General features: G+C 44.8%; 1 protein-coding gene across 3 annotated transcripts; it reads right to left on the bottom strand.

Annotated features, from left to right (window-relative positions):
• Window positions 1-5,665: 5,665 nt before the first annotated feature.
• On the bottom strand, window positions 5,666-24,406 carry stag2b (STAG2 cohesin complex component b). Of its 3 annotated transcripts, none has more exons than XM_076143395.1 (34): window positions 24,329-24,406; window positions 22,058-22,181; window positions 21,858-21,939; window positions 21,577-21,720; window positions 21,383-21,479; window positions 21,139-21,215; window positions 20,736-20,940; window positions 20,247-20,398; window positions 18,714-18,787; window positions 18,458-18,581; window positions 18,053-18,151; window positions 17,834-17,913; window positions 17,538-17,645; window positions 17,260-17,371; window positions 17,057-17,174; window positions 16,860-16,963; window positions 16,341-16,433; window positions 16,147-16,236; window positions 15,784-15,987; window positions 15,458-15,528; window positions 15,241-15,328; window positions 15,050-15,130; window positions 14,841-14,933; window positions 14,224-14,398; window positions 13,969-14,108; window positions 13,560-13,661; window positions 13,322-13,470; window positions 11,907-12,035; window positions 11,454-11,677; window positions 10,414-10,645; window positions 9,371-9,478; window positions 9,034-9,160; window positions 7,881-7,958; window positions 5,666-7,566 (listed from the first exon to the last, which is right to left on the bottom strand). In XM_076143395.1, the coding sequence occupies exons 2-34, from the start codon at window positions 22,099-22,101 to the stop codon at window positions 7,543-7,545; spliced, it is 3,828 nt and encodes a 1,275-aa protein (XP_075999510.1). In that variant the 5' UTR covers window positions 22,102-22,181; window positions 24,329-24,406; the 3' UTR covers window positions 5,666-7,542. The 3 variants fall into 3 exon arrangements, with proteins under 3 accessions (XP_075999510.1, XP_075999509.1, XP_075999511.1); XM_076143394.1 differs by having other exon boundaries at window positions 24,195-24,377; XM_076143396.1 differs by lacking the exon at window positions 24,329-24,406 and adding an exon at window positions 23,976-24,081.
• Between the last annotated feature and the right edge of the window lie 45 nt (window positions 24,407-24,451).

Below are 24,451 nucleotides of genomic sequence, written 5' to 3'. Positions count from 1 at the left end.
AAAACACGCCGAGGAAGAAGAAGAGGAGGAGGAAGAAGAAGAAGAGGAAGAAAACACGTAAAAACCCAAAGAGACAAACTCCTAAATCTGTGGGTGTCCTTGTTAGTAAGCAGCCGAGGGTACAAGAGGGCTCTCAGCCGCATCATCAAAGCCTCTGCAATTACTCCCATGCTCCCTCACTCCGGCATAAATCTGCTCTTATCTGGGCGAGCTGCAGGATCAGGGAATATCAGCTCCAGCATCTGCTCCATCTACAAACCCCGGCCACTAAAAGCACAACAAAGTGGCCACGCCGGCATAAATAAAGGAGGGAGGGGCGCGGGAAGACGAGGGACGCGTGCACAGGGGAGTGTGTGTGTGCGCGTGTGTGAGTGTGTTTGTGTGTTCCGGCTTGTCTTATTTGCCTAAAGGCCGTGTTTTGGGTGAGGGGGGGCCGGCGGGCGATCCGTCCACGAGCCCTGGACAAGCGCTTTACTGGAGGTTTTAAAAGCTCAGATCTTCCAAACGTGCAGGGCAAATTCCTCCCAGGAAATGAAGACATACGGGGAGAGAGAGGAGGTCAGCGGCTCTGTTTGGGGGCCGGCGGGTCATGGTTGAGGATTTAGCGGTCGGAGCAGATATGGAGTTAAGACGGCAGTGTCATATTTATGGGATGGGGGTTAAGATGATGGGCGACTCGGCCGGTCTAAGGAGGCTCGTAAACTCCAGAGAAGTTCCTCCAAGGCCCCTCGGCACATTTCTTACATTATTCCCCCCGAGTTTCCTTAGGAGACGTCAGCAGATTCCAGCTAAGTGTATCCAGAGCAACCCAAAGTTGCTCACACCTGGCTAAGGCTACAGGGATGACAGATGAACAGATCGCTTAACTATTTTTAGGAGGATGTTTATTTCCCTCACGGTCAAACTGAACCAACATCTTTCATGCTGACCTCTTTATCGCAGCTGTGACCCTGACCTCCCTCCTCCACCTCTTCCACCCGTTCTGTCTCCTGTACCTCCCCGTCCTCGCCGCGTTTCCTCCCTCTATTCTCTCCTTTCCTCCCTTTACCTCGTCCACTCCCTTTCGCCTCAGGTCAACCACTCCGAGAGGAAGAGGCAGAGAGGGAGAGAGAGGGAGAGAGGAAGGTGTGGGGCGCTGAGAGGATTCCGTATAGGAAAGTGTAGGAGGTGCCATGAAATGCATATTTTCCAGGATGAAGCTGTGTAACACCTTCATGCATTTTGTCAACGAAGACGTAAAGGAAGCATTTATTTTGTGCTTCTTCATTGCTGAAAGGCAGAAGATCGTTATGATGTCGTTGATAAAACATCATTTTGTTTTGACGCTCTAGACTTCATTATCATTTCATCCACATGATGAGAGAAAGTGACAAGCGGCGTGTATCTGTTGATCGTACACACACACACGACATGGAGGCAGATTTACGGCCAGTGAAGGTTGGTCACTTAGAGCGGAACATAAACTATGACATAATCTTATTATCATAAGACTTCAGGCTGCCGGTGGAGAATAAATCAGAGATGAGATGTTATGAGGAAATACCTCAGCTCCAGGTGCTGGCAGGGGTGAGGGGTTGGAGGTGAGGGGTCACACACCACCCCTCAGGCCTCCCTGAACCCTGACCTCGCCGGGGCTGATGAATGGCGTGCTAACAAGGACCAGCTCTCTCCGGCTGCGTCTGCACTCTCTCTCCTTGTCTTTGGACTTTCTCTGCTTTTCTTTCTGGCAGCAGAGTAATAACACTTATACCTGCTGAACCCCTGATGTACCTCGCCATCTGTCCTCTCCCTTGGATTTATAATTATCATCGTATCGCAGTCAGACTAGGCTCCGTCCCACTCTTACATAACCTCACCCCCATCCAGCAGCACATCCAATACTTAAGAATAGATTGAATAAATGATTGTTGGCTGAGTGTTAAATCTTGGCCGCCATTGTGAGCGTCGCTTTCTAATCAGGCTTACCTCATCTGCAGCACACGGCGGCTCAGCGGAGGAGTTAAAGGCACACACACACACACACTCACTCACACGCACTCACACACAGAGAGAAAGAGAGCTGCAGCCAGAACCGCATGGGCCAATCAAATATATATCTACAGTAAATCTGTATGTAAATGAGGCTCTGAAGTTATGAAAAAATGTAACTGTTGTTGTTATTATAGCGCCGCTGTCAGGTTGATTGATGTTTGATAATAAGTAGTGCGTGTTTGTTACAGAGATGAAGCACTTTGTGGTGAATGAGCCACGCCCACTTAGCTTCAGCAGCCAATAGCAACAGTTGGCAGTTGTTCTACATGTAATTATTTGTAGGAACATTTTTTGACTATAATTCAAAATGCTGGAAGAGCTATTGCGGCTCAAATGGGCGTGGCCTAATTTATTCACCGCTGCTCGGCCCGGCTGACAGCCGCTTGAATCATCATCACCTCCGGCCCCTGTAGCTACGGCCCTGCACACATATTCCCACACACCCTAACTACATCCGCAAATGATCAAAGTGCTAACATGGACATACACTCACACTCACACTTAGAGACACCCACCCACACACACACACACACACACACGGAGCCATTTGCGCAGTCATATCGAGGAGCCAATTAAAGAGATGAGTCTTATTAGAGGAGGTGTCCTGGCCCCCGTTAATCACGGCGATGTTCTGGCAGAGGACGGCGACATGCAGAGCTCTTCATCATCTTTATGAGTCCTGTCTCATCACGCCCTTATAAGACACTCATCCAAACTTTACTGAGACTCATGATTTAGCAGAGCAGCTTGGCCCAGGATTCCCCTCAGTCATCTCTGGGTCACCTCTGAACGAGTTTCAAGGGGTTGGAAAGGCACGGGCAGGAAATCTAGGCCTTGCATCAGCGAGCGGCGAGGCAAACCGAGAAAAAAGCCACAATCACGTTTGGCTTTTTCCACCGGGGCGCAGCCATTATTAACCTCATTGTGGGGCTGGGGTCCTCGGGGACGAGTGGAACGCTGCTCCACTACAATGATGTGAGTGAGGTGAGGAGAGAAGGTGAGAAGAATCTAATTTCAGGGTTAGCCGGGGTAAATATCAGGCTATTCCCAGATGGAAACACGTCTTGTTTTCTCGCTCGGCGGGGTCGACCGCCCTCGCCAGACCCCTGGACCACCTGCAGCTCCAGACGATGACAGATTCCCTCCACACGCCGGAGCGTCTCAGCCCTCAAGCGCGGGTGACAGACTAATCCCCCTGTTTTCCAACGGCTCAGTACAATGGCCTCGTCACTCGTTCACTCGTTTGCCACACGTTTAGCCGCTCTGCCTCCGTGTCAATACAGAGCAAACTGACAGTAGGTTTCCCACGCCACTCTATTCATAGCCATTCACTGGAATCTCTGACCTGTTCCGGCCTGTCTAAGGCACAGTGGTGGAGCCTGCTCTCCATAATGAAGAGCATTGATCCGCTCGCATTTCACGTTCGCCTTGACCTCTCAGTTATGGAGCTCGCAGCTTCTCCTCTTAATCCAGCAAGGATTCTTTCCATTTATTTGGTTACCGGATCTTTTATTGGATGTGCAGTGCATTGTTGAAACATTATATGGATCTGAATTGTCGAGGATGTGAGAGCGGTGAGACGGGCGCGGGGCAGTCTGGAGTTCTGCTGCAGCTTTCCTGAGTAACAAATGAGCCACGAAATGAAGATTTTCACAGTAAAATCACGAAACAATGGGATGCTTTTGTTGCGAATTTGTCTTTCCTACGCAGAAACGTTAGACAGGACTTTCTTACATGCACAAGAAATGAAAAGCAACCATTTATTTCGTACAGTGAACATTCAAAACTAAGCCCTAAACCCTAACCTTTGTGTCGTTCAGCCTCTTAAAGAACATTTTAAAACACATTTTTCTCCTAAATGTTTGTGTATATGACGAAGAGAGAGAGAATGAATGAATAGTAGCTAAAGAAAACGTATTTACAAGGTGGAACTCTTCTACTCTGATCTACTTCAGACATCTAAGACCGGAAAATGCTCAAATATCTTCACTTTAACCAGCAAAGGAGGATCCGACCTGTCCAGTAAATCAGAGTTAAGCATTCAGGTTTAGCTGTATTCTGCCTGTGTGTCTAATCTGAGGCAGGTTAATGATTCCCTAGGGTCAACTGCTTTTCTCACCCCTTAGAATTCAAAGAGATTACAAGAGATGAGCTCATTAATGATTTAACCACACGGATTTAATACTCTGTAGATTTATCTTCAGGTGGAGCGGTGGAATGTGCTGTCCTGTGAGTTTCAACAGATATAAAAGAAAAACTGTTCAGATCATGTGAGGATGATAACCTTTACCCGAGATCTGATGTCCGTGTGTGTGTGTGTGTGTGTGTGTGTGTGCTCCTTGACCTCAGCTCTGGCTGAACTGATAGGGCTTGTGAGGCCCTCTGGGTTATCTGAAGTAAATACGAGCAGAGATCCTGAGCCGAGTCTCTGATCAGCCCTGACCTCAGCAACACAACACAACACTGCTGTGGGAATGAGCCATAAAATGTCCTCTTTTATAGAGACAGAGAGCCGAAGAGACCTCCAAAAAAAACTTTAGATAACTAATCTGACAACTTGACAGCAACTATACTCTCTTATTTAGCTCTCTTGCTGCATGAACGCCACTAATGGCTTCCTGTTTGAGCTCTCAAGTGGGCCTGACAGTCCAGATGACAGTCAACCAGGCTGCCGCGGCGACGGCTCTTCCGCGCATTATTCCGCTCGCAGGGACGTGATGAGCAGACTGTGTCAGGAGGAGACGAGGCTCTTCATGTAACACAGGCTGAACATGAAGGGAGAGCTGCCAGCTCCTATTCTAACACGCCCGCATTGATCTGTGCTCCTCTGTATTAATCAAGCACTTAACACGGAAAGCCTCTCCTGCTTTCATCCTTTCTTCCACTACATCGTGTCCTCACTTTTATGATTACAGCCGCGACGGCTCTTTGTCTCAGTGGGAGATATTATGCTCGGCACAAATGTAAAAGGGATGCGAGCGTGAGGATACATATTCATGGGAGGGGAGAGCGTCAAAGATACATACATTACTGTGACGGACACATGGAGCGGTGGAAAGGCTGGAGGGGACATTAGTGTGTGTGTGTGTGTGGATACACTGCCCTCTAGTGGCACTGAAGTCAATACATGATTCCCTGTGGCACCTGACAGTCAATCATGAATCGGTTAACAGCTTATTGTGATCAAGTGAACACTGGAGTGTGTGCAGCAGGGAGACACTGAAGAATATGCAGTGTTGTGGGATCAAAGGATCAGGATCATAGAGCTACTGCAGCAGCACTCAATCCTGCTTCAATGGACCACGGGAGGTCTGTGATCATGAAGAACATCACCATTTCCCTACACTTTGGCTCTTAAAGGCTCGTTCCACCGTGAGCTCTACTGACAGACTGAGGTTTTCATTCCAGCTGCTCTCCTTTACTGAGTCTACTGTCGTATCAGTGTGTGTACTTATGGGCTGTACGGTTGGATTGCTGTGTGTTGGTGGCATTGTTCATCTATCTAGACATGGATCCCTGCAGTGTTGTGGGTCTACAGCAGGAGTGAGAGCAGCTGAGGTGACTGCAGCTCTCCTCACAGTAAAGTCACATTTAGAACGCGCTCCAGCAGACGTCAGGAAATATTTACCACAGATGAAATGTGTTGATTTTTATTCAAAAGTTACTGTCTCCAGACAAGTACAAATCAGAAACAGAGTGACCGAAAGATGGGATAATAGACAACTTAGAGTGTATGCAAGAGTGCAGGAAAAAAACACAGAAATGGCAAAAAAACGAAGGAAAAGAAACTTTAAATTTTGTATATATACACATGATCTAATAAGAATTTATACCAATGTAGTGGTAAGTAACAAACAATAAACAGTACTTTTTCCTTAAAAGAATTTTCTTTTTACTTACATAAAATAATTAGGCAAAAACACACATAGGCTGTTCATCTACTTTATCACATTACATCTGACCACCTCATGTTTCCTGTTCTAAGAAGCCAATGATCCACCTTTAAACATGACTGATCCTCTGACATGGAAGATTACGTAAGAAGTATGACCTTCACAAGCATGTTTAAGGCTTCGGCATGGAATGACTATAAAATAAAAACCTCAGTAGACAAAACATTTTGTTAAAACTTGTGTGTGACAAATGTGTGTCAAAATCTAAGCTTTGTCTAGCTGCCACAGCGCTGCTGAATCACTCTCTCATCTTCAGTATGTTCTGAATGACTAGCTTTTTAGTTAAACATCTGAAACTTGTAATTACTGTGTGACAGGACTTTTCACGTTGAGAAAACCTTAAAGCTGAATTTCACAAGTAATTCCATTAGTTTTATCCAAACTAATTTACACGTAGGAAAAAAGGTAGAAACCCGAAGACATTATCAAGACAAAGAAAAACCATAAAAATACAAATTTAAAAATCTTCCTTGATGCATGGCTTTACATGCTTTTACTCTTTAGGTTTACTTACACGTCTCTCAAACTTTGTGACTGAAGGTTGAAAAGTCGAAAATAAGAAAAAACCAAAAGCACATATATAAAATCAGCACCGATTCATATAACTTTTTATTTAAAACGTAGAGATACCCATTTCAACATTATTATGCTGGATTTAAGAGAAAAAACGTGGTGATTTTCGTCTAATGACCTGTTCTCTTCCAGAGCCCACACAGTGGCACTATGGGGGAAGATCTCAGCTCGGTGTTTGTGAAGGGACACGCGTTTAAGTTTTAGCAGACGGTGGTCGGGAGTGTCCAGGTCTGTACGGCTTAGAAGCTTTAACCTCATCAGTGTGGAGCGTTCAAACAGACTCGGGGGTGAATCTTCACAGCGTAAAGGGAAGCCTCACTGATTCTACGCGACGTCTCACCACCTGAACCACCAGTGGTTATCGGGACCGCAAATCAGGTCCAAAAACGAGGGAAAGGAACTTAGGAGATAGAGGGAGGAATATAAAAAAAATAAAACCAAAATCAAAAGAAAAACAAAAGGAGAGAAAGAAAGAAAGACCTCCATCCACTTGGCTAACACAGTACAAGCAAGCTACTACAGTCTGTTTATAAATTACTACTTCACACCTGGTAACTTACTACAATTGTAAAAAGGGTTAGACATAAAAAAAAAAAGTTTTCTTAAGTTAAACACACCAATTCTTCCCCATAAAAAAAAAAAGAAAAAAAAGAAAAGAAAAAGCTATGATGGATTTTTCTTCAGATTTGTCTCATCTGGTCTCTAATCGGGTCTGGAAGTGGCCTGTCACACTACGCCTCAACAGGAAGGGCTCACCCATGATTATAAAAGTAAATATTTGAAACAAAGTCCTCTCTGAGCAAGCAACACTGGGTGTGTGGGTTGTCATTGGTCCACGTGGATACAAGCCTGATTTGGGGTTTTTTTTGTTGTTGTTTTTTTTCGATTTTATACAGAAAACACTTCCGTTTTTTTTGCATCTAAAATTCTCTTTAAATACAAAGCGCCTCTTCTCTCCCAGCGTCCAAATCATCTGGATATAAGCTTAAAACATGGAGACCCCCAGGACCTGGAAGAGACACAGCACAGTTAGTGACATGAGGAAGAACATGGAGCCAGTTTACAATCAGCATTAAGTTACAACTGATTAACTTCACACCCATCCCACAAGAGCTTCTGTCTGTTTTGCTTTTTGTCACAAGGAAGTCACAACTTATGACTCCAAAGCTCCCCGGCTCACTGTTAAACATAACCGGGCTTTGAGGAATCGCCCTATTAGCCGGTGTTTGCACTGTGCGGGCGGCGTGCGGCCTCACGGGTCGATGTGCATTCCAGTCTAAACAAATCTCAGTGATATGTCATCGATACGGGAGCGTTCCTTACCGACTCGTCCATGATAGAAGCGGGGTCAAAGTAGTCTGGCTTGAGCTCAGATCGTTCACGCCGGTTCTTCGAGGGCGGCTGGAAGAGAGAAATACAGGGGGGAGTCAGAGACGCTCATCCATTCACCTTATTCTCCTCACTGAAGGTTTTACCTGGGACCGAGTGTGAACCTGAATCTATCACAGACGTGCAGGGCTGCACTCTCTTTCTAGGGATGCTGAGGTGCAGCGGTGCTAAAAAAAGGGAACTGCTGGAATTGATTACAAATGACTCCCGCAGTGGTCTTTAAAGTTGACAAGCAGAAAAACGGATAAACTACACATCCCTCACCCAGGGTCTTCATCATGGCTGCCAGGCTGTGTGTGTGTTCCTGCCTGGAACCCCACACAGCCTGAGGAGCAGCAGATGCACATGAGGCACGGAGCTCTGGGCTGCTGCTGCTGCTTAGTGAGCACTGGCGCTGTGTGATGGCATGAAGAGAGCTAACACGGAGAATGGAGGATTTGACTTCTATCTAAATGAAACCAGGCTTGTGGAATATTATGTTTGGCTCTATCAAATGTTTGCATCTCCAGTGAGGAAGATCACATTTTCAGCAGCTGCCTCCTGCCACATGGCATCTCATCCACTTTTGTGGCCATAAAAAAACCCCAGCTCACTACAGCGTAACAAATGTGGGGCTGCATTACTGCACTGGTAGCAGCCACGGCAACATCGGGTCCAATTTAACAAGGTGAGGAGGTGAGAGACATGCAAGCGTGGAATCGTCTGGTATCACTCAGAAAGACAGACATCTCGTTATTTACAGAGATGTAATCCTTCCTCTCGCAGCTAAATAGTGTTCAACTCATAGGGGGAACATTCAAACAATATTGTGAACCAACGTTGAGTGAGTCCAATGTTGAAAATAACACAGGGACCACATGGAGCAGCAACAGGAGCTACCAATGATTTAAGAGTGTAAATTGTATGTAAACAGGACCAAAGCGCACAATTATAAGACAGCAGTTTCCCCCATACAATGAACACAAGATAACTTTATATTTTGTTATTCCAATAAAATAAAGTACAAATCCATCAGGGGAAAAAAGGAAAGAATTTTGAATCCAGTCAAAATCCTTGAAAGATAAATTCAGTAAAACGAGCATCTCACCAAATCAATGTCCATGGTGTCAAAGTCCATGCCTTCATTGAGATCATCCATCCGCCCCTCAGATGACATCATCACGTCCTCCACAATGGGCTCCTCGTCTTCCTCCATAAGCCCAGTGCCACGACGACTGCAGAGGAACCAGAGCAGCGTTATAGAAATGCATCTGTGATGCTACATGTGTAAGAGATCTGTGTGTGTGTGTGTGTGTGTGTGTGTGTGTGTGTGTGTGTGTGTGTGTGTGTGTGTGTGTGTGTGTGTGTGTGTGTGTGTGTGTGTGTGTGTGTGTGTGTGTGTGTGTGTGTGTGTGTGTGTGTGTGTGTGTGTGTGTGTGTCTCACATAGCATGCTGCAGATTGGTCCTGATCTTGGCGTAGTTCATGGCTCTTTCCTGCTGTTGGCGCGCCTCTTCCTGCTGTCTCTGGGCCAGCATCCACGTCACCTGGGAACTACACACACACACACACACACAAAGTGAACATACTGAACAATGCTTCTGCTCTGTATGCGTTTATAACTGCAGATAGCATAAGCGCCTCAGACAGAACTCCATGAGTGACCCGCTAGGCCGTGAGAAGTTGTGTTGGACCAATTAAGCAGTCCCTCAGTGTTCCAGGGCCTCGGCTCTTGGCACAGAGCTCAAGCATTCTGTGGGCATTTGCCCTCAAAATTAATACCACGCAAACGGGAGATTACATTGAAGCTGGTCCTAATGTATTTTGGCTCATATTCCAGTCCACTGATTGCATTTTCAGAGCAATAAGCGATCCAGCAAACTGGATGATGGGACTGGATGAGCCTTCATACATTCATGAAGGCCCTGCAGCAAGAAGCATTAGGATGCAAGCACATTACTGATAATTAAAACAAAATGGCATTTCCCTTTGCTGGCACCAAAGTTCTTACAGCCCATATTTCATTTAGACCTTTTCACGGAAAAATAGTGTTTTTGCAATTTATAATGGAACAATATGCTACAAAAATGATAACATGAAGAATGAAACTAAGCAGCAGCTCCTGTGTGAGAGAGAACAGAAGCTTTTCTCCTCTGTGACGCTGCTGCAGCCTCTCCAGTTTGTTGGACTCTGGGTATCTCGGCACCGCAGCTCTCAGCTCCTTGTAAATTCATGCGTTTCATCTCCATTATTTTTTTATGTGGCAAATTACTTTCCATCAGAGTTTTACTGCGTTTCGTTTTATCGAACAAAAGTTTATCCACCTCGGGAGAGTCTACTAAAGTTTTTGCGCATTTTCAACAATGAGACATTTTTCCCCATTCGATTTGTTGACAATTCACATCAGAATTCACAGCTGGAGCCGTGAGGCGCGTGAGGCGACAGAATCATTTAAGCTGGGCTGGAATGCAACAGAGGGACGTGCATACTTGTAATCCATGGGTGGCTGGTGGTGCTGAGGCGTCTGTTGATGGTGCTGTGGGAGTTGGATGGTCTGCTGCTGCTGCTGCTGGTCATGGGGGAGGGGATAGACTCCCATGAAGCTGTCATCACGAGCCCTCTTAGGCTCTCGCATGGCAGTGGAGGTAAGGTGGGGGGACGACAGCATGACGGGGGTCTGCATGCTCTGCTGCCATACCTCGCTGCTGCTGCTGCTCTCGTCTGGAAGGGAAAGGCCACAGAGTTGACAAACACACACAGACACACACAGAGTTCATGCTTCTTCAAACTGCCCAGCAGCTTCATATCCCCAAATACCAGAGCTGCATTCCCCCAACATCAAAAGTGAGCTGGGAGGAAATTTGGATAGGCGATGTAATCATGGGGAGTCTGACCACCTGAAGTGGAATGATAGGGAATTTTCTGGAGGCATACTTGAAGACTTATGGGCTCGTATGTGATTTCATAGGGAGCCGTTTGACTCTTTCTACCATCTGCTGTTTAATCTCCTCACTGCACCAGCCTGACAGGAATGCATCTGGGTTAATCTAAGCTTCAACTCTGCTTTTGTAACGCCGAGGCTGCACTGTTACGTGCTGCATTTCCCACAGCTGTTTAGAGCAGAGGTGGGCCGCTTCCCACAGCAGCAACGACTGCTCCAATAAGAGACGACTGCATTTTAAGTAAATACACTAAAAGCTGAGAAAACTTTTGGTAAAGCACCCGAGGCTCCATTTCACACAGTATTGACTTCAGTGTGATTGATGTATGATGCTTTTTTCACTTTGTCACAATTAGCAGGAGCTATGTGAGACTTGAGCTCCCCCACGATCGGCGCCACCCGTGGGGCCAACAACCAATGACACTGATGTATGGACTCCTGAAATTTGTAATGGTGGAGCAAATGTTTGGAGTGGTGGATGTTGAGAGCTGCTTATCACCACTAGTAGGCGCTTTAACATATTTTGATGAATGTAGAGCAAAGGGAGTGGTGTTATAACTTTGTGTTGATTCCTGCTTGTTCTTCTACCTTCTGGGAGTTTCCTCTTGGCTGCTGAGGTTCCAGCTGTAACGACAGGCGTCTTGGACCTCTTTGAGCGGACCGAGCCTTTGCTGGAGAAGCCGCTCATCACAGACATGGTGTCGTCGTCCCCGCCGGCCTGCAGGGAATTCCTGTAGGAGATGAGGGGGAGCCAGCAGTCCTCTCGCTGCAGCGCCATCTGGAACGTCATGAAGCGCTCCAGGTACATGTGGCTGGGGAGACGCGGGAGGTCAGGGAGACGAGATGAGCAAACTCGTGCAAACGCACACACACACAGAGAGGATAAACTTTACATAGGAGACCAGGTGCACATTCCCGCTAGATGGTGAAAAAAAAAACCTCACACTTGTGCCACTTGTGCAACAGAACCCAGTTGTCCCAAACACCTGTTGGGCCGACACACTAAAGCCTGCTGCCATTCAGCTCGGGAGGAACACTTACACAGTCCTCTTGTCTTGCTTCATGAGCTTGGAGGAGAACTCGCTGAGGATATCCAAGAAGGCCAGGTTGAGGGGCGGGCCACCTTCTCCCTGGGGACTGGGATCCTTAAACGCAAACTCAATGCCATCCCTGGAAGGTGGAGAGACAGAGAGACAAATATAAGGACATGAGCTTCAATTAGCTGAAATAAACTTTGTTACAAGTTAAAGTCAATGTTATGGTATTCTCAGGTTAGGTCCAATGGTGTTAAAACTACATGTGAATGAGAAGTCTGCTGATGTTTATTTGTACCAATAATGTTCTAATATGAGCATTTGGAAAGCCAATGAATCCATAAACCAAAGGTTCAACCTCAGAATGGTTTTCCTGGCAGCTCAGACTCTCGCACATTTAAAGTTTCCTCTGAAGCCAAAAGGTTTTGTGGTTGTTTTTATAATAAAACCTTCGAGTGTACTTGGAAAATCTGCTTAACATATCATGCTAAAATGAATATAGCATAAAACTGAGGCATTGACAATCAATAAAAAGTTGATTAATTATACCCAAGGCTCAACGTTTTCCTTTTAACCTTCAAAAAGAATGAATGGGGTCGTTTGATTTAAAGTTATGTCCCCATGCACCAAAAAAAAAAAGTTGTTGCGCTTGCAGCTGCAGGAACACATTTCACTATAATTCACAGTAAACGAGGTCATGCAGCAGTCAGAACAGCTCAGCAACCAGCTTCTACTAAGCCAATAGAAGAGGTGAGAACAATGCAGATAGAAACTGAATAAGCTGCTTAGTGTGTCACAACTAAATTACTACAAATAAGAGTTAAACTGCCGGTGAAGTACCCGACATGTGCACAACCTGAAGGATGGGCTGCTGGGCAGGCGTATCCCGTTACACACAGGACACGTGCACGCATGCAGACCGTCCAAGTGCAAAGGACACGCAAGCTCTCAACTTACAGGGTCCACACATGTACGCTGGTTTCCCTGGGATCTGTGTGACGTTATAAACCAACGATCCACACAAGGGAAGGAAAACCCTGCGTACATGCCAGTGGAGTAGTTAAAAGGCCCAATGTGTGGAAAGTGAGCTGAAATGAGTTCACCACTGCTGCATAATTATAGCTTTTAAATAAGATAAACGTGTTCTGAAATATGTACCGAGAATCAAATCAGAGATGATTGTTATTGCTCTGCATCACATGTCAGTGTTACATAACAGATGTTGGATTACGCTTGAATACATGCTTTCCTCTCCTATAACAGGCCTGATATAATATATTAGGTCTGAAACATCGTATAAGGAAGGAAAATACTGGATGGATAGAGGACGTTTGGAGCCTCGGGCCTTCAGTTTATCTAAATCTCAGTTCCCAGATACAAAGTCAAGCAAAGTTACACGACACCAGCAGAGCGGAGACTCACTTGTGCAGCATAGCGATGGCATCTCTGGTTTTGACCTGGTCGAGACCGAAGGTTAGAGAAAAGCGACGTGCCAACTCTTTGATTCCACAGAACGAAGACGAGGAGCGGTCAAACCCGTGACCCAGATCGGACAGCATTTCGTTGAACAGCTAAAAGGAAGAGAGATGTGAAGCAGAAGCTCAACCACTTTCATAGAGAAACAGTCCGAGTGAACAAGAGACCCAGTCTGTGAACTGACCTGCTGCAAACTGATGATAAGCGTCTTGGCACATTGGATCTTGTCAATTTGTCGAGTCTTGCTCATCGTCTCCTTGATGATATCTCCATAATCGTTGTAATACTGTTAAGAGAAAAACACATTAATAGCCATAAATCCTCTCGGTACTGTGTTGATAACATGGACAGTTTGAAATGATTAGAGATCAGGACTAAACGGTTCATTAAGAAACAGCAGATATCATCCCCTGCTTGGAACACTGATCTAAACACTGCCAGGTCGTCTCTACATAACTTGTAACAATGGGAAATGAAGGGATATAAGATAACACAGAATGTTAATGATGATAATGAAGGATTTGAATTATGCAGCAGCTATCAGTAGCGATTGTGGCTCCCACAAAGAGTGTAATTAGAAACTCATTTCTTACTCTCATGTACTGTTTGAAGATGTCAGCTCCAGTCCTCATTTCCACCACACAGTAGATGATCAGTTTACAGTAGGCAGCCAGCAGATTTCTCCTCTTGTGCAAAGCTTCAATCTTTCCAGCCTCGTCGTCCTGCTGCCCATCTGGATCAACCATCACAAACACAAGTTAATAGCAATTACTTTACTTTGGCTCCTCTTGAATTCTGCACATCAATTCCCTACGCTCCACATAGACACATGTGTGTCTGTCATGTACCTGTGCTGTTTGTTTCGTCATCCTGGTCAATAAAGACGTGGTTCAGGATGAAGGAGAGCAGTTCAGACTGCAGTGAGTCCTCTGGGGAATAAACAAGAGGCTCCAGGTGTTCCCTGCCTCCGGATACCATCTGGTGGCTGAAGATGAGCAGGAGATCACACAGGATGGTGAACGCCTTCAGAAGGAGAGGAGAAAAGAATGGGGACAAAAAGTTTTTAAAAAGCGCAGCTCCTTGTAAATGAGGTCTACATGAAGACCCCAGGCAATTACAGTGAACACAATGTGACTTTGTGAAATATGATGAATCAAAACAGTTCAGAGGCACAGATTGATCTGCTGACAGGCTGCGTTATAGATCGGGTTAGAGCTTATGAACATGAGGCTGATTAACAAAGCAATTTAAGATTTTAGATTTGAGCTTTAGAAACCAATGGACTGGACAAATCAAAGCTGTATTTGAATGTAAACCAAGTGTCAGACTGAATCATCATCACCTCTTTAAACTCATCTTAAACTTCGACTGAACCGTCTTTAATGCTTTAACCACCACTGCATTGCTTTTATGGTGACTTTATAAAACTGCTGAAATAACATTTGGAGTTTTGACCTCACTTTACCTGCTCTTTGACAGCTGTGTTGATGTTGGTGAGGTAGCGTTGACACATCATACAGAATGCCCTCATCTGCTTCCTCAGGGTCGTCATGTCATCCTGATTGACAGACAAAAGCCAAAGCATCTTTACCGTCAGACATTTTCGCACACAGCACCCGGGTGCTTTAAATGGGGGCCAAATGAGGACGGTGAAGTTGGCATGGCTGCGCTTACCTTTTTGGAGCTGCCCTCGGATATCTTGGCCAGATTCCAGAGGATCACATAGTGGGTACACTGCAGCGAGTGGATCACAATCTGCACAAATGAATCAGTTTGACATTTAAAATTGGGTTTTATGTAACGCGTGTGTGTGTGTGAGTATCATAAATTGTATAATGTGTTGTGTGTGCCAGAGATCTTTTTACCTGCTCGGGCATGTCTCCATTTTCTATCCCTGTGTTGAGGAGCTTGAAGTTGCTGGTAAAGAGGTCCCACTGTGACAGGTCATGTGCACTGTGACACATGAGGAAGTCTCCGTCAGGTTCAGACACAGATGAACAGGTAGAGGATTGTGCTGACAGAGAGACCAGACCATGAGGTGCATGGAGAAACATTTACAGCGGAAAGAAAGAAATCCCTTACTTGTGAAATGCTGTGATCCTCTTCAGAGTTGACAAAACCTGATAGGCGTCGTCTTCATCAGCATCTTCACCCTGGAAATGTAAATGGAGCATTCATTATCATCAGAGGCTCTTGTGAATACTAAAGCTGTAGAGTTAGACATGGCGGTGATAATACTAAGCTGTGATGATGTTTCATACGATGCTGGTATAGGCTTGACTTTAACTTGACCAAATCAAAATTTAAATAGATAAACAATTAAAGTTTAGAGGAAGAGGACAGTGTGAATTCTCCATAAGGACAACATGCATGCGTGTTTAGGATCTTATGATTGAAAGCACTCCTACCTCTTGTAGAAAATCCTCCAGTAGCCTGTTGAACTTGTCCACCAGCTCATCCAGCAGCTGGGATCTGGCGATGTCCACCCTGTTGAAGATGGTGAACTCCTCGTTGCAGAGGGAATGGTAAGTCTTGGAGCAGGCCTCCAACACTTCAGTGTCTGTGTGCTTCTCCACGATCTCCCTGATTTTACGCATCAGGGACTCCAGATGCTGAGGTGGACAGGACAAGGGTATAATCATGTATAATAACAGCAAAGGAGGGAGACAAACCTATTATTGCATCTATTTAATAACAATGATTTAGTTGATTTGTTTCATGTTAAAAAATAAAAAAAGCTTAGGCTCTGCCAATCAGGGAAAGGGCCAAACCTTCTCCAGACGTCCTGTGGTATAGATTTCCAGGTCAAAGAACTGAGCCAGTTGCAACAAATTGGTCACTTTCTCTGCATCCATAGCGTACTGCACGACAAAACACAGCGATGAGGTGAAAACAACGCTCATGAGAGCTGAAGCCACATGTCAATGGCATGAAGACCAGAAAGACGAGGGAGGATGTAACATACCTTGGCCAGTAGAGGGGGCAATGACACGGCAAACAGCTCTGTCATCCTGGTTCTGTCATCTAGCTGAGTCTTCTTCTCCTTAGCAGTCATCACCTGAGCACAATCACAGTTGGTTCAACAAACACACAGTAGTATGCGGGCATGCACAAGCTCATGGTCTACTACTCAGGATAAGCCTTCAGACAGTTGTTTACATTTTCTTAGTTTTGTCTACTATCTCTCACAACACATTTCTAGAAAAGGTATGCATGTCCCATCATCAGCAGCGGTGCCCATGAATACAAGCAAGCAAGCAAGCTCAGATATTAGAAGCTGAAGAAAATTAAAACCCGTCTGTTTAGGCCCCAAACCATTCGCTGTGCAATGGGAACAGATCTATAACAGAGCTAGTGGAGTGTGTTAGCTTGTTCACTCAAATAATTGCTGTAATGGCAGAAAACTGTAAAACACAGTCCATGTTGAAAATAACTATAATTATCTTTAAAATATCCAAGTGTTCTAAGTGTGTTGGCCTCTTACCCTCTTCCCTGTGCCTCTGCCCACAGGTGGGTGGCATTCAGCAGCCTGGCGTACAGTGCACAGCATGATTTCAATCAAAGCTGTCTCTTGTCTGTCTGTAAGAGCTGCAGGAAACATGTCATAATAATCAAGACTCAGATGTTTCAGCCGTGGGAAACATGCCGGTGATCTAGGCGTGCAGGGGGGCATTGCCTTACCTTCCTCTCCAGGCAGTGGGTCATCTAGTAGTAAGCTGATCATACAGTCCCAGTCCTTCAAGATCTCTCCACCACATTCCCATAGGGAGTCCACGAGATAGGCTGCATGCTCATGGAGCTAAGGAGAGAAATGTTCTCTTCAATGTTTCCAACAAATAAGAAGAATGAAACCCACATTAATGAAAGCCAAATAGACAATGTACCTCACTCTCCAGGAAGAAGAAGACAGTGGTCTTAATGAGGTTGGCATTGATGCTCAGCCTGCCTCTCCTCTTGGGGGCGCCTTCCTCCTCCACTTCTCGCTGGCTGAATAGTCTGAGATTGGAGGTCCACATATCGCTCATAAGTGACATATCACACAAAACCAACATCCACATCACAGCTCAACTGCACTTCTGTGAGGAGAGTTCTTTTTTCAAGCGTGTAAAGCAAATGCACATGAACACATTAGTCGTTGGATCAATGTATATGTCTGACATACTTCTTAAAAAGGAATTCTCCAGCTGCGATGGCGACAGGCCTGTGTGCGGAGTAGACCAGGTGATACACACTCTCGCAGTCCTCAGGCGTCAACACCTCATCTGTGCTACTGCAGAGGCAAACACAAAGGGTCAGTCAACTCAACGTACAAAGTAGCTGCTAGTAGCAAATGTGTCGCCACGAAGCCTCAGTCATTTTTAGAAATCACTACTACTTGACGTTGACTTACAGACTACGTCCTACTGAGACAGGGTGAACATGGATTTTGTTGCAAAAACCAACTAAAAAGCCACTTACTTCAGGACCAGAGTGAGTAGTTTAATTGCTTGTACTGCAACGTCGTACTCTTTGTCTAGAGTCATGGAGACAATGCGGTCCTAAGCAGAAAGAGAGAGGGATTGTACTTTTAATTGAGCTTTAAAGTCATCTGGTAAGCAAGTCAAAGTTTGTCAGTTCCATTGAAATCTTTGGCAGAATTTGCTGCTATTTCAAAGTTTCCCAGCAGGTGGCACTGACCTTGAAGCGACTGGTGAAGAGTTCCAGTCTTGCATTTAGTTCTCTGTTGTAGTAGAGACCCTGAAGAGCCGTCAGACACTTCAGTCGTACCTCGCCTTGCTGGAGTGAGACATAATGCAGCATCATTAAAGAAACTGCATCGACCACATGAACAGTAGAGAGAAACATGAAGCCATAATGATCTGCACAACGACACAAACTACTGTTAAGTGGAAAAAGTTTTGTGGTTAAGTGAACCGCTCCTTTAACAAGACCACTAAAGTACTTGATTACACCGAATTATCATCTCAGTCCATGCATTAAAAGACCAATCAATCCATGTAGGTACTGGTAGTGCCGTGAATGTCTGTTAATATTTAAATCACAGTTTGGGAAAAAAGTTGTATTATGGTTCCAGTAACCCACCTTGTCGTGCATCGTCCATCCAACGTACTTCAGATAGCTATCGTTGAGGAAGGCGTCACTGTAGAGCTTCATCCACACTCCAATCTCTTCTATACAGATGGCCCTGATTTCTGCTATCGAATCACTGTTAAAACATGACACAATACGAGCTCAACACAATGCAACAATGAGTGTCGATTCTATATCAACGACATCACTGCAGCAGCAATAGTAAGTCAACCACTTGACAAGGTGTCTGAGTTGTGCGGGGCCGTACCGATATCGGTGAACAAACACTCCTTTGAATATTGCGTTCATCATGTTTTCAATCTCGTCCTGATTTTCTTGGAGCTGAAATGCAGAAGAGGACAAAAATACATGAGCTCATCTTGTTTGATCAAACATAAAGGCCGCCCCGGCACAGCGAGAGGTGACCAGGAGGCATCGTTACCATAACAAGACTGTGTGAGACGGCCAACTTTGCTGCCGTGCTGCGATGTGGCAGATGGAAGCCCTGTGGGAGCTGCTGTTACATAACCTAACAAACTGACAATGTAAGATGAATAACACTCAGTACTAACAGACCAACCACCTACAGAGGTGCTACTGCTATTTGGTAAATAGAACTGATTTATGGTCAAAAAGTAATTCATGATTATTCATCCTTGTGTGCAATGTTTGAATTTGTAGATGGTGTCCGTGTTCTTGCTCTACATGTGCCACCCGTGTACTGTGCAGACATGTTGGCCTGCAGAGAGATGGAGCTGAATGTCCGACGCTTACAGCTTTGATTTACTCTGGGGAAATTATGAGATTTGGTGTCCGAGTCCTGTGCAAAGTGTAATCCACTTTCATGAAAATAAATAAATAAATGATTTAACTTTTACAAGATCAGAGCAAGAATGTCTGCTGCATGTGGCAATCCAATCCATTAAAATAAATAATAAAATTAATTTAAGCATACATTTTTACATTTAACAAAAGAAGAAGAGAACAGGCCGATGGATCAGTGCGACTCAAACATTTTGGAATCTTGTGCAGAGACTGGTATGAATTTGCAATAGTGTGACAAAGTCCCTGAGTGTATGGAGAAAACTCCTTCCAGCCAAATTTCATTTACAACAGACGACTGACCAGCAACATATTTGTTTTCCTTCTAGTTCAAGGCCAATATAATGGGTGCATGCTCGCTGGGACAATCAGTTGAGTGAGCAAGTAAAAAAAAAAAGTGACATCAATCCATATCTTCTACCTAAACAAAAGCTTCATGGATCGGGCTCTGAGCTCACCCAGTAACACAAATATGAAAGCTTGTTCAACCCTGGATGCAGAACTTAAAATTAGCTTTACCACTCCATAAACTAGCAATCCAAAACTGAAGTCATGATCACGACACAAGATAATTGGGATTGTCTGTATGTGAGCACAAACAAGCAGCAGAGCCAAATTTCTCACATCATAAATCTCACATTTATCACATCGTCCCAACTCTTCATCATCATATCCCAAAGGACTTGTAAGCGCAACAACATCACAAGCATCGCTAAACATTAGTAACACAACACTTGCCAGTGTAAAATGTTACCAAAAATATCTAAACAATAACTTATAATTTAGCGTGCCACCGTTTATTTAGTTGTATTTTTACTGGATTCATATTAAATTTGCTGCTCTGTTTTGTTTCTGCTCTTTTAATCCTTTAAGAAACGTTTCTGCTGCTCATCTTGTCATCTTTGTCTCAATGAGACTTTTTAGGTAACGTAAAGTAAAATTTAAAAAAAGAAATGAGTTAACATGTGGCCTGACTTACCTCTTTGCGTTTCTGCAGAAGCAGCTCCAGCCTGTCGTTGGCCCTTTTGGCTACTATTTTGTTCCTCTCTGCCTCATACTGGCGCTGAGTATTGTCCATGTTGATGCTCAGGTTTAGAGCTACATTCACCAGAGCTGTCATCAGCTTCATGGCTGCCGGAAAAAAAAAAACATAAAATAAGAACAGAATACTTCACAAACAATATAAGAACTCCGACTAGTAGATCAGAGTGGACTGCTTTACTCACTGTGCTACACTTCATGACAGCAAACTACCAGCTTGTTTTCAGTTCATCCATTTTATCATTTAACTTGTTTTCATAATGCTTTTATAATGCGTTTTTTATGTGAAAGATAAAATAAAATAGCTTTCCTGCAGCAAGACCTTTCCACAGACAAATTCCCTCTCAAGAACAAAGTGTTTAAAATGTGACAATAACATTAAACATCAACTGCTAAGTGACACTCCATTATCTATTGGTTACATTACCTGCCAGTGTTGAGGTGTGTCTGAAGGCTCGGACTTGGGAATCCGATAGTCCCGTGAGTAGCGAGATGACCGTGTCCATCATGTACTCATCATAGATGATACTGTATTGACACTGGCGCACTAACACGGCAATGAATTCACAAAAGCTTGACTTGAACTTCTTCCACTGGGGGCCTGCTATGGTAAGAGGGTAGTCACCACTGTCCTACAGGGACCACAGAGGACAGCAGGTGTGAATGAAATGATCAGGACAATACGGAACTCCAACATTCACAGTGGCTATTGTCCCTGACAAAAAGACAGTTCTATTGGTCCTGGCACATAAATGGAACTTGTTCTTTAATCTCAATTAAATTGACTTCAAAGTTCAGTTATGAAATTATTGCACAAGAACAAGCGTTACCTCATCAAATTCTTCCGTCATTCTTCGAATGATCTCAGAGTTCTGCATGTTGCGGAACATCTCTCCACTGACCACACCTGAGGAATACACACGGTTTAGACAAAGTCTTGTGTAAACATCACACTAGACAGAAGAGAACACAGATCCTCCAGTGGTTATGTGGAACAAACAAAGATTCAAATATTTTCTTCTTCATTCTTTCAATTATTCCAAATGTTCTTCAGTAGGTTCAGATGTCACGTACCTTTACATCCTGAACACTGGATGAAGAAATTTATGAGGTCTAATAGAGCGACATCTCTGTCGTGTTTGTAAGACTCAATCCAGTCGTCCACCACAGACTACAGGATTACAAATACAAGATAAACATTCTTAGTTAAATACATCCTTGTCAATGAAAAAAATGTCATGCTGCAATCTCAAAGCTATTGTTCATACCTGCATTGCACTCTTGCCCAGCTTCACCACCTCAAACAGCATCATGTTCTCCATGCCATTTTCCTGGTGGTGGCCATTTAGCCGACCTGCTCCCTTGGCTCCTTTGCCCTTTTCCCCTGCCGCCTTCTTCCCCTTCTTTCCCCCCTTAAAACGAATAACAAACCATAAGGAAAAAAATACAATGTGTGGCTCTTGGCAGGGATGAAGAGAACGTGGAGCAGCAATGACATGGACATTCATGTTGTGCGACTAGGAGGAGAAAGAAGACATTCATGTTGTACCTTTCCCTTAGCTGGGATTGCACTCCTTCCATCGAGATCCTCAGAGAAGTCTGTGTCTGATGAGAATCGAGTGTCTGTATCCCTGGTGGACACAAACAGCCATTAGGCCTCAGTTCACATCAACCTCAGCTATATTATTTGTACATAAAGAGAGAGAGAGAGAGAGAGAGAGAGCGAGAGAGAGAGAGAGAGCCACTTACTGAGGGAAGGGGAAATCGGATGGTATTTCTGGTGCTGCTATCATTTCTGTAACATCTTCTGGATAACTTCACTGTATGACTGGCTTGAGATCCTCAAGAAATACAAGGAGAGGTCGCATGTGACCTAGAAAGTGATACAAAGTAATTCAGAGAGCTGCACATGCAGGCTGTTGGAAGGCATTTCAACACAGTTCAATAATAAATGGTACAGACGAGCATCAATACAGAATTTAGTCACAGAAATGACATCCTCTCAAGAGCGCTACTGTTTCATGGATGCTGTTCTGAAAAGAAACAGTTTCACATGGTAACAGGGGGTGGACACAAACGCTCCTGTCAAGCTCGGCACTGCACCCATTGGCTCATTCCCTTTCTTTTCTCCGGTTGGTTTGCAGGCAACGTCACATAAGGCTGAGCTGTGTGTCTTCCTCAATGGCCATATATGGCGCTGCCCTATCCGCCCCATACATATCGCAACCAATCAAAACAAAGTATCAACATCAACAAGGCACTGCAGGCCACAGAGAAACTTACACCACTGTTGTGTGTGAATTACACACAGATGAAATAAACTGTATAAAAATAAAAGAGGGGAGAGTTATTCTGTGGAATATTCTTACTTTAAAGAGAATCTAAAAATACATACGAGTGTGTGATTCACTTAATTATAGAAACAGAACTCAGAGAAGTCAATAAAAAGAAAACACTCCATGGATCAGAGCTCAGTAGAAGAGGCAGTCGTGACCTCCCATCATGTGGATGTGCCCTCTCTGGGTGTGTCTGTGATTGCTCCTTCATGCACTGCCGACATGTTAACTATGTCACCCTGAAATTATAATAGCAGTTGAAAGTACTGGGTGGACTTTCAAGAAAACGGAGGTATAAATGTGATCACATCGTGCAAATGACAGCTCAGGCTAAGCAATCACATCATGCACACACGCAAACGTCAAACTAAAATTCTCAAAACAATTGGGAGCAGACTCAGGCAGCATCAACACAACGTGTGGCTTAGTTATACTTTAAGTTTAAACTTGGTGATGCAGATCAAAAGTCTAAGAAGAGTGGATGGTCGTCCCGTTTCCTCAGCAGTGTGATCATACTGCAGGACAAACCGGTGGGATTATATGGGTGTCGACTGAAAAGTGGCGCCAAATCTGTCCGAGTTCTCATAAACTTGTTCCTGTGACACGAGCGATCGGGCGAATTTACATCATAGCGAAATGTGTGACAGATAAGGGTCGATTAAAGAAAGCAGACGGTGCTCTAACCTACGGAGCGGGTCCGACGACGGGCGCCGGAGCGGCTGGGCTCTTCGGCGGCGCCTGTCAAAATTGACACCGGTGCGCTGCTGCTGCTAGCGCCACTAGCTACGGGGAACCGAGCATTCTGCTTTCTTTACCCGACAACAGCTCGTCCTGACGGGGCAGTGAGCGTGTGGAGCCGCTACACAACGTGAACAAACTGATTCCTCACATTAGAAGTTGGAACATGAAGCTTAAGCGCTACAAAAAGAATCCCGCCTGCGTCCAACAGCGTAGTTAGTCCATAACAACAAAACAGCGTAAGCTTTACTGTACGAACGCAAGCTAATGTTGGCTACTACATAATAACGTTTATTAATCCTGTTTCCGAGAATGAAAACTGCTCCTGTTCGACAACAACAGAATCACGTCATCACAACGAGTCCAAACACGGAACAATTACACAAACGAGTTCAGAATTACAAGTAAAAACCAACTAGCAGCAGTTAGCTTGAATAGCAGCTACGGCTAACGTCGCCTAAAAAAACATCACGTCCTTGCGTCCTCCATCTTGCCTCGGGAGTTCCAGCACCGTATTGCATAAGCAACAAACACTTTGTTTACAAATGTATAAAGTGCAACTTGGTAGCAAGAATGGGAAAAGCGCTCCTTACGGGTGCGGGCGTCATATTTTGCGCCACTACGCCAGAAGTGCAGTTGTGAGCTAGCTAACAGCCGATGTAGCCGTACAGCGCGAGGCGAGCTAGCAGCGCCGCTCGGCTCAGACATCCGCGGTCTGCGCTCCTCTGGCGCGAGCCTGCTAGCGAAGCGGCTAGCAAAATACAAATCAACTAACTTCGAGATAGCTCTCCGCCATTTTACGGCTAACTTACCTTGTTGTGAAATGTAGTTCCGACAGACTCGTAACTTTTAGTATTCTACCCGGGCCTGTGTCGCAATTTCAATACAATTCTGCAAAAAAGAGTTTAAAAGTCGCGGTCACAGGCGGTTTCGGACGCTCTCTCACCCCGCTTGCTCCGTAGTTCGGTTTGTTGTTTCGACGATCAAGGAGGAGGAAATCCTGGTGCAGAGCTGCCACCTAGCGGCCACAGGCTATATGAGCAGTGCTGTTCAAACCCGCCGCCTAGTG

Source organism: Genypterus blacodes, unplaced genomic scaffold (genome assembly GCF_046128005.1).
Source record: "Genypterus blacodes isolate CSIRO-AG114 ecotype Tasmania unplaced genomic scaffold, CSIRO-AGI_Gbla_v1 ptg000024l_1, whole genome shotgun sequence".
Taxonomy (NCBI): domain Eukaryota; kingdom Metazoa; phylum Chordata; class Actinopteri; order Ophidiiformes; family Ophidiidae; genus Genypterus; species Genypterus blacodes.
Note: the sequence above shows the minus strand (reverse complement) of the source record. Positions and strands in the feature narration are given on the sequence as shown.

Coding starts and splice junctions, on each gene's coding strand:
- stag2b (XM_076143395.1), bottom strand. CDS start 22,101: ATGATAGCAGCACCAGAAATACCATCCGATTTCCCCTTCCCTCA. Junction 18,582..18,713: donor GTGTTTGTTCACCGATATCG/GTACGGCCCCGC, acceptor ATGTTTTAACAG/TGATTCGATAGCAGAAATCA. Junction 7,959..9,033: donor ACACCATGGACATTGATTTG/GTGAGATGCTCG, acceptor TCTCTCTTCCAG/CCGCCCTCGAAGAACCGGCG.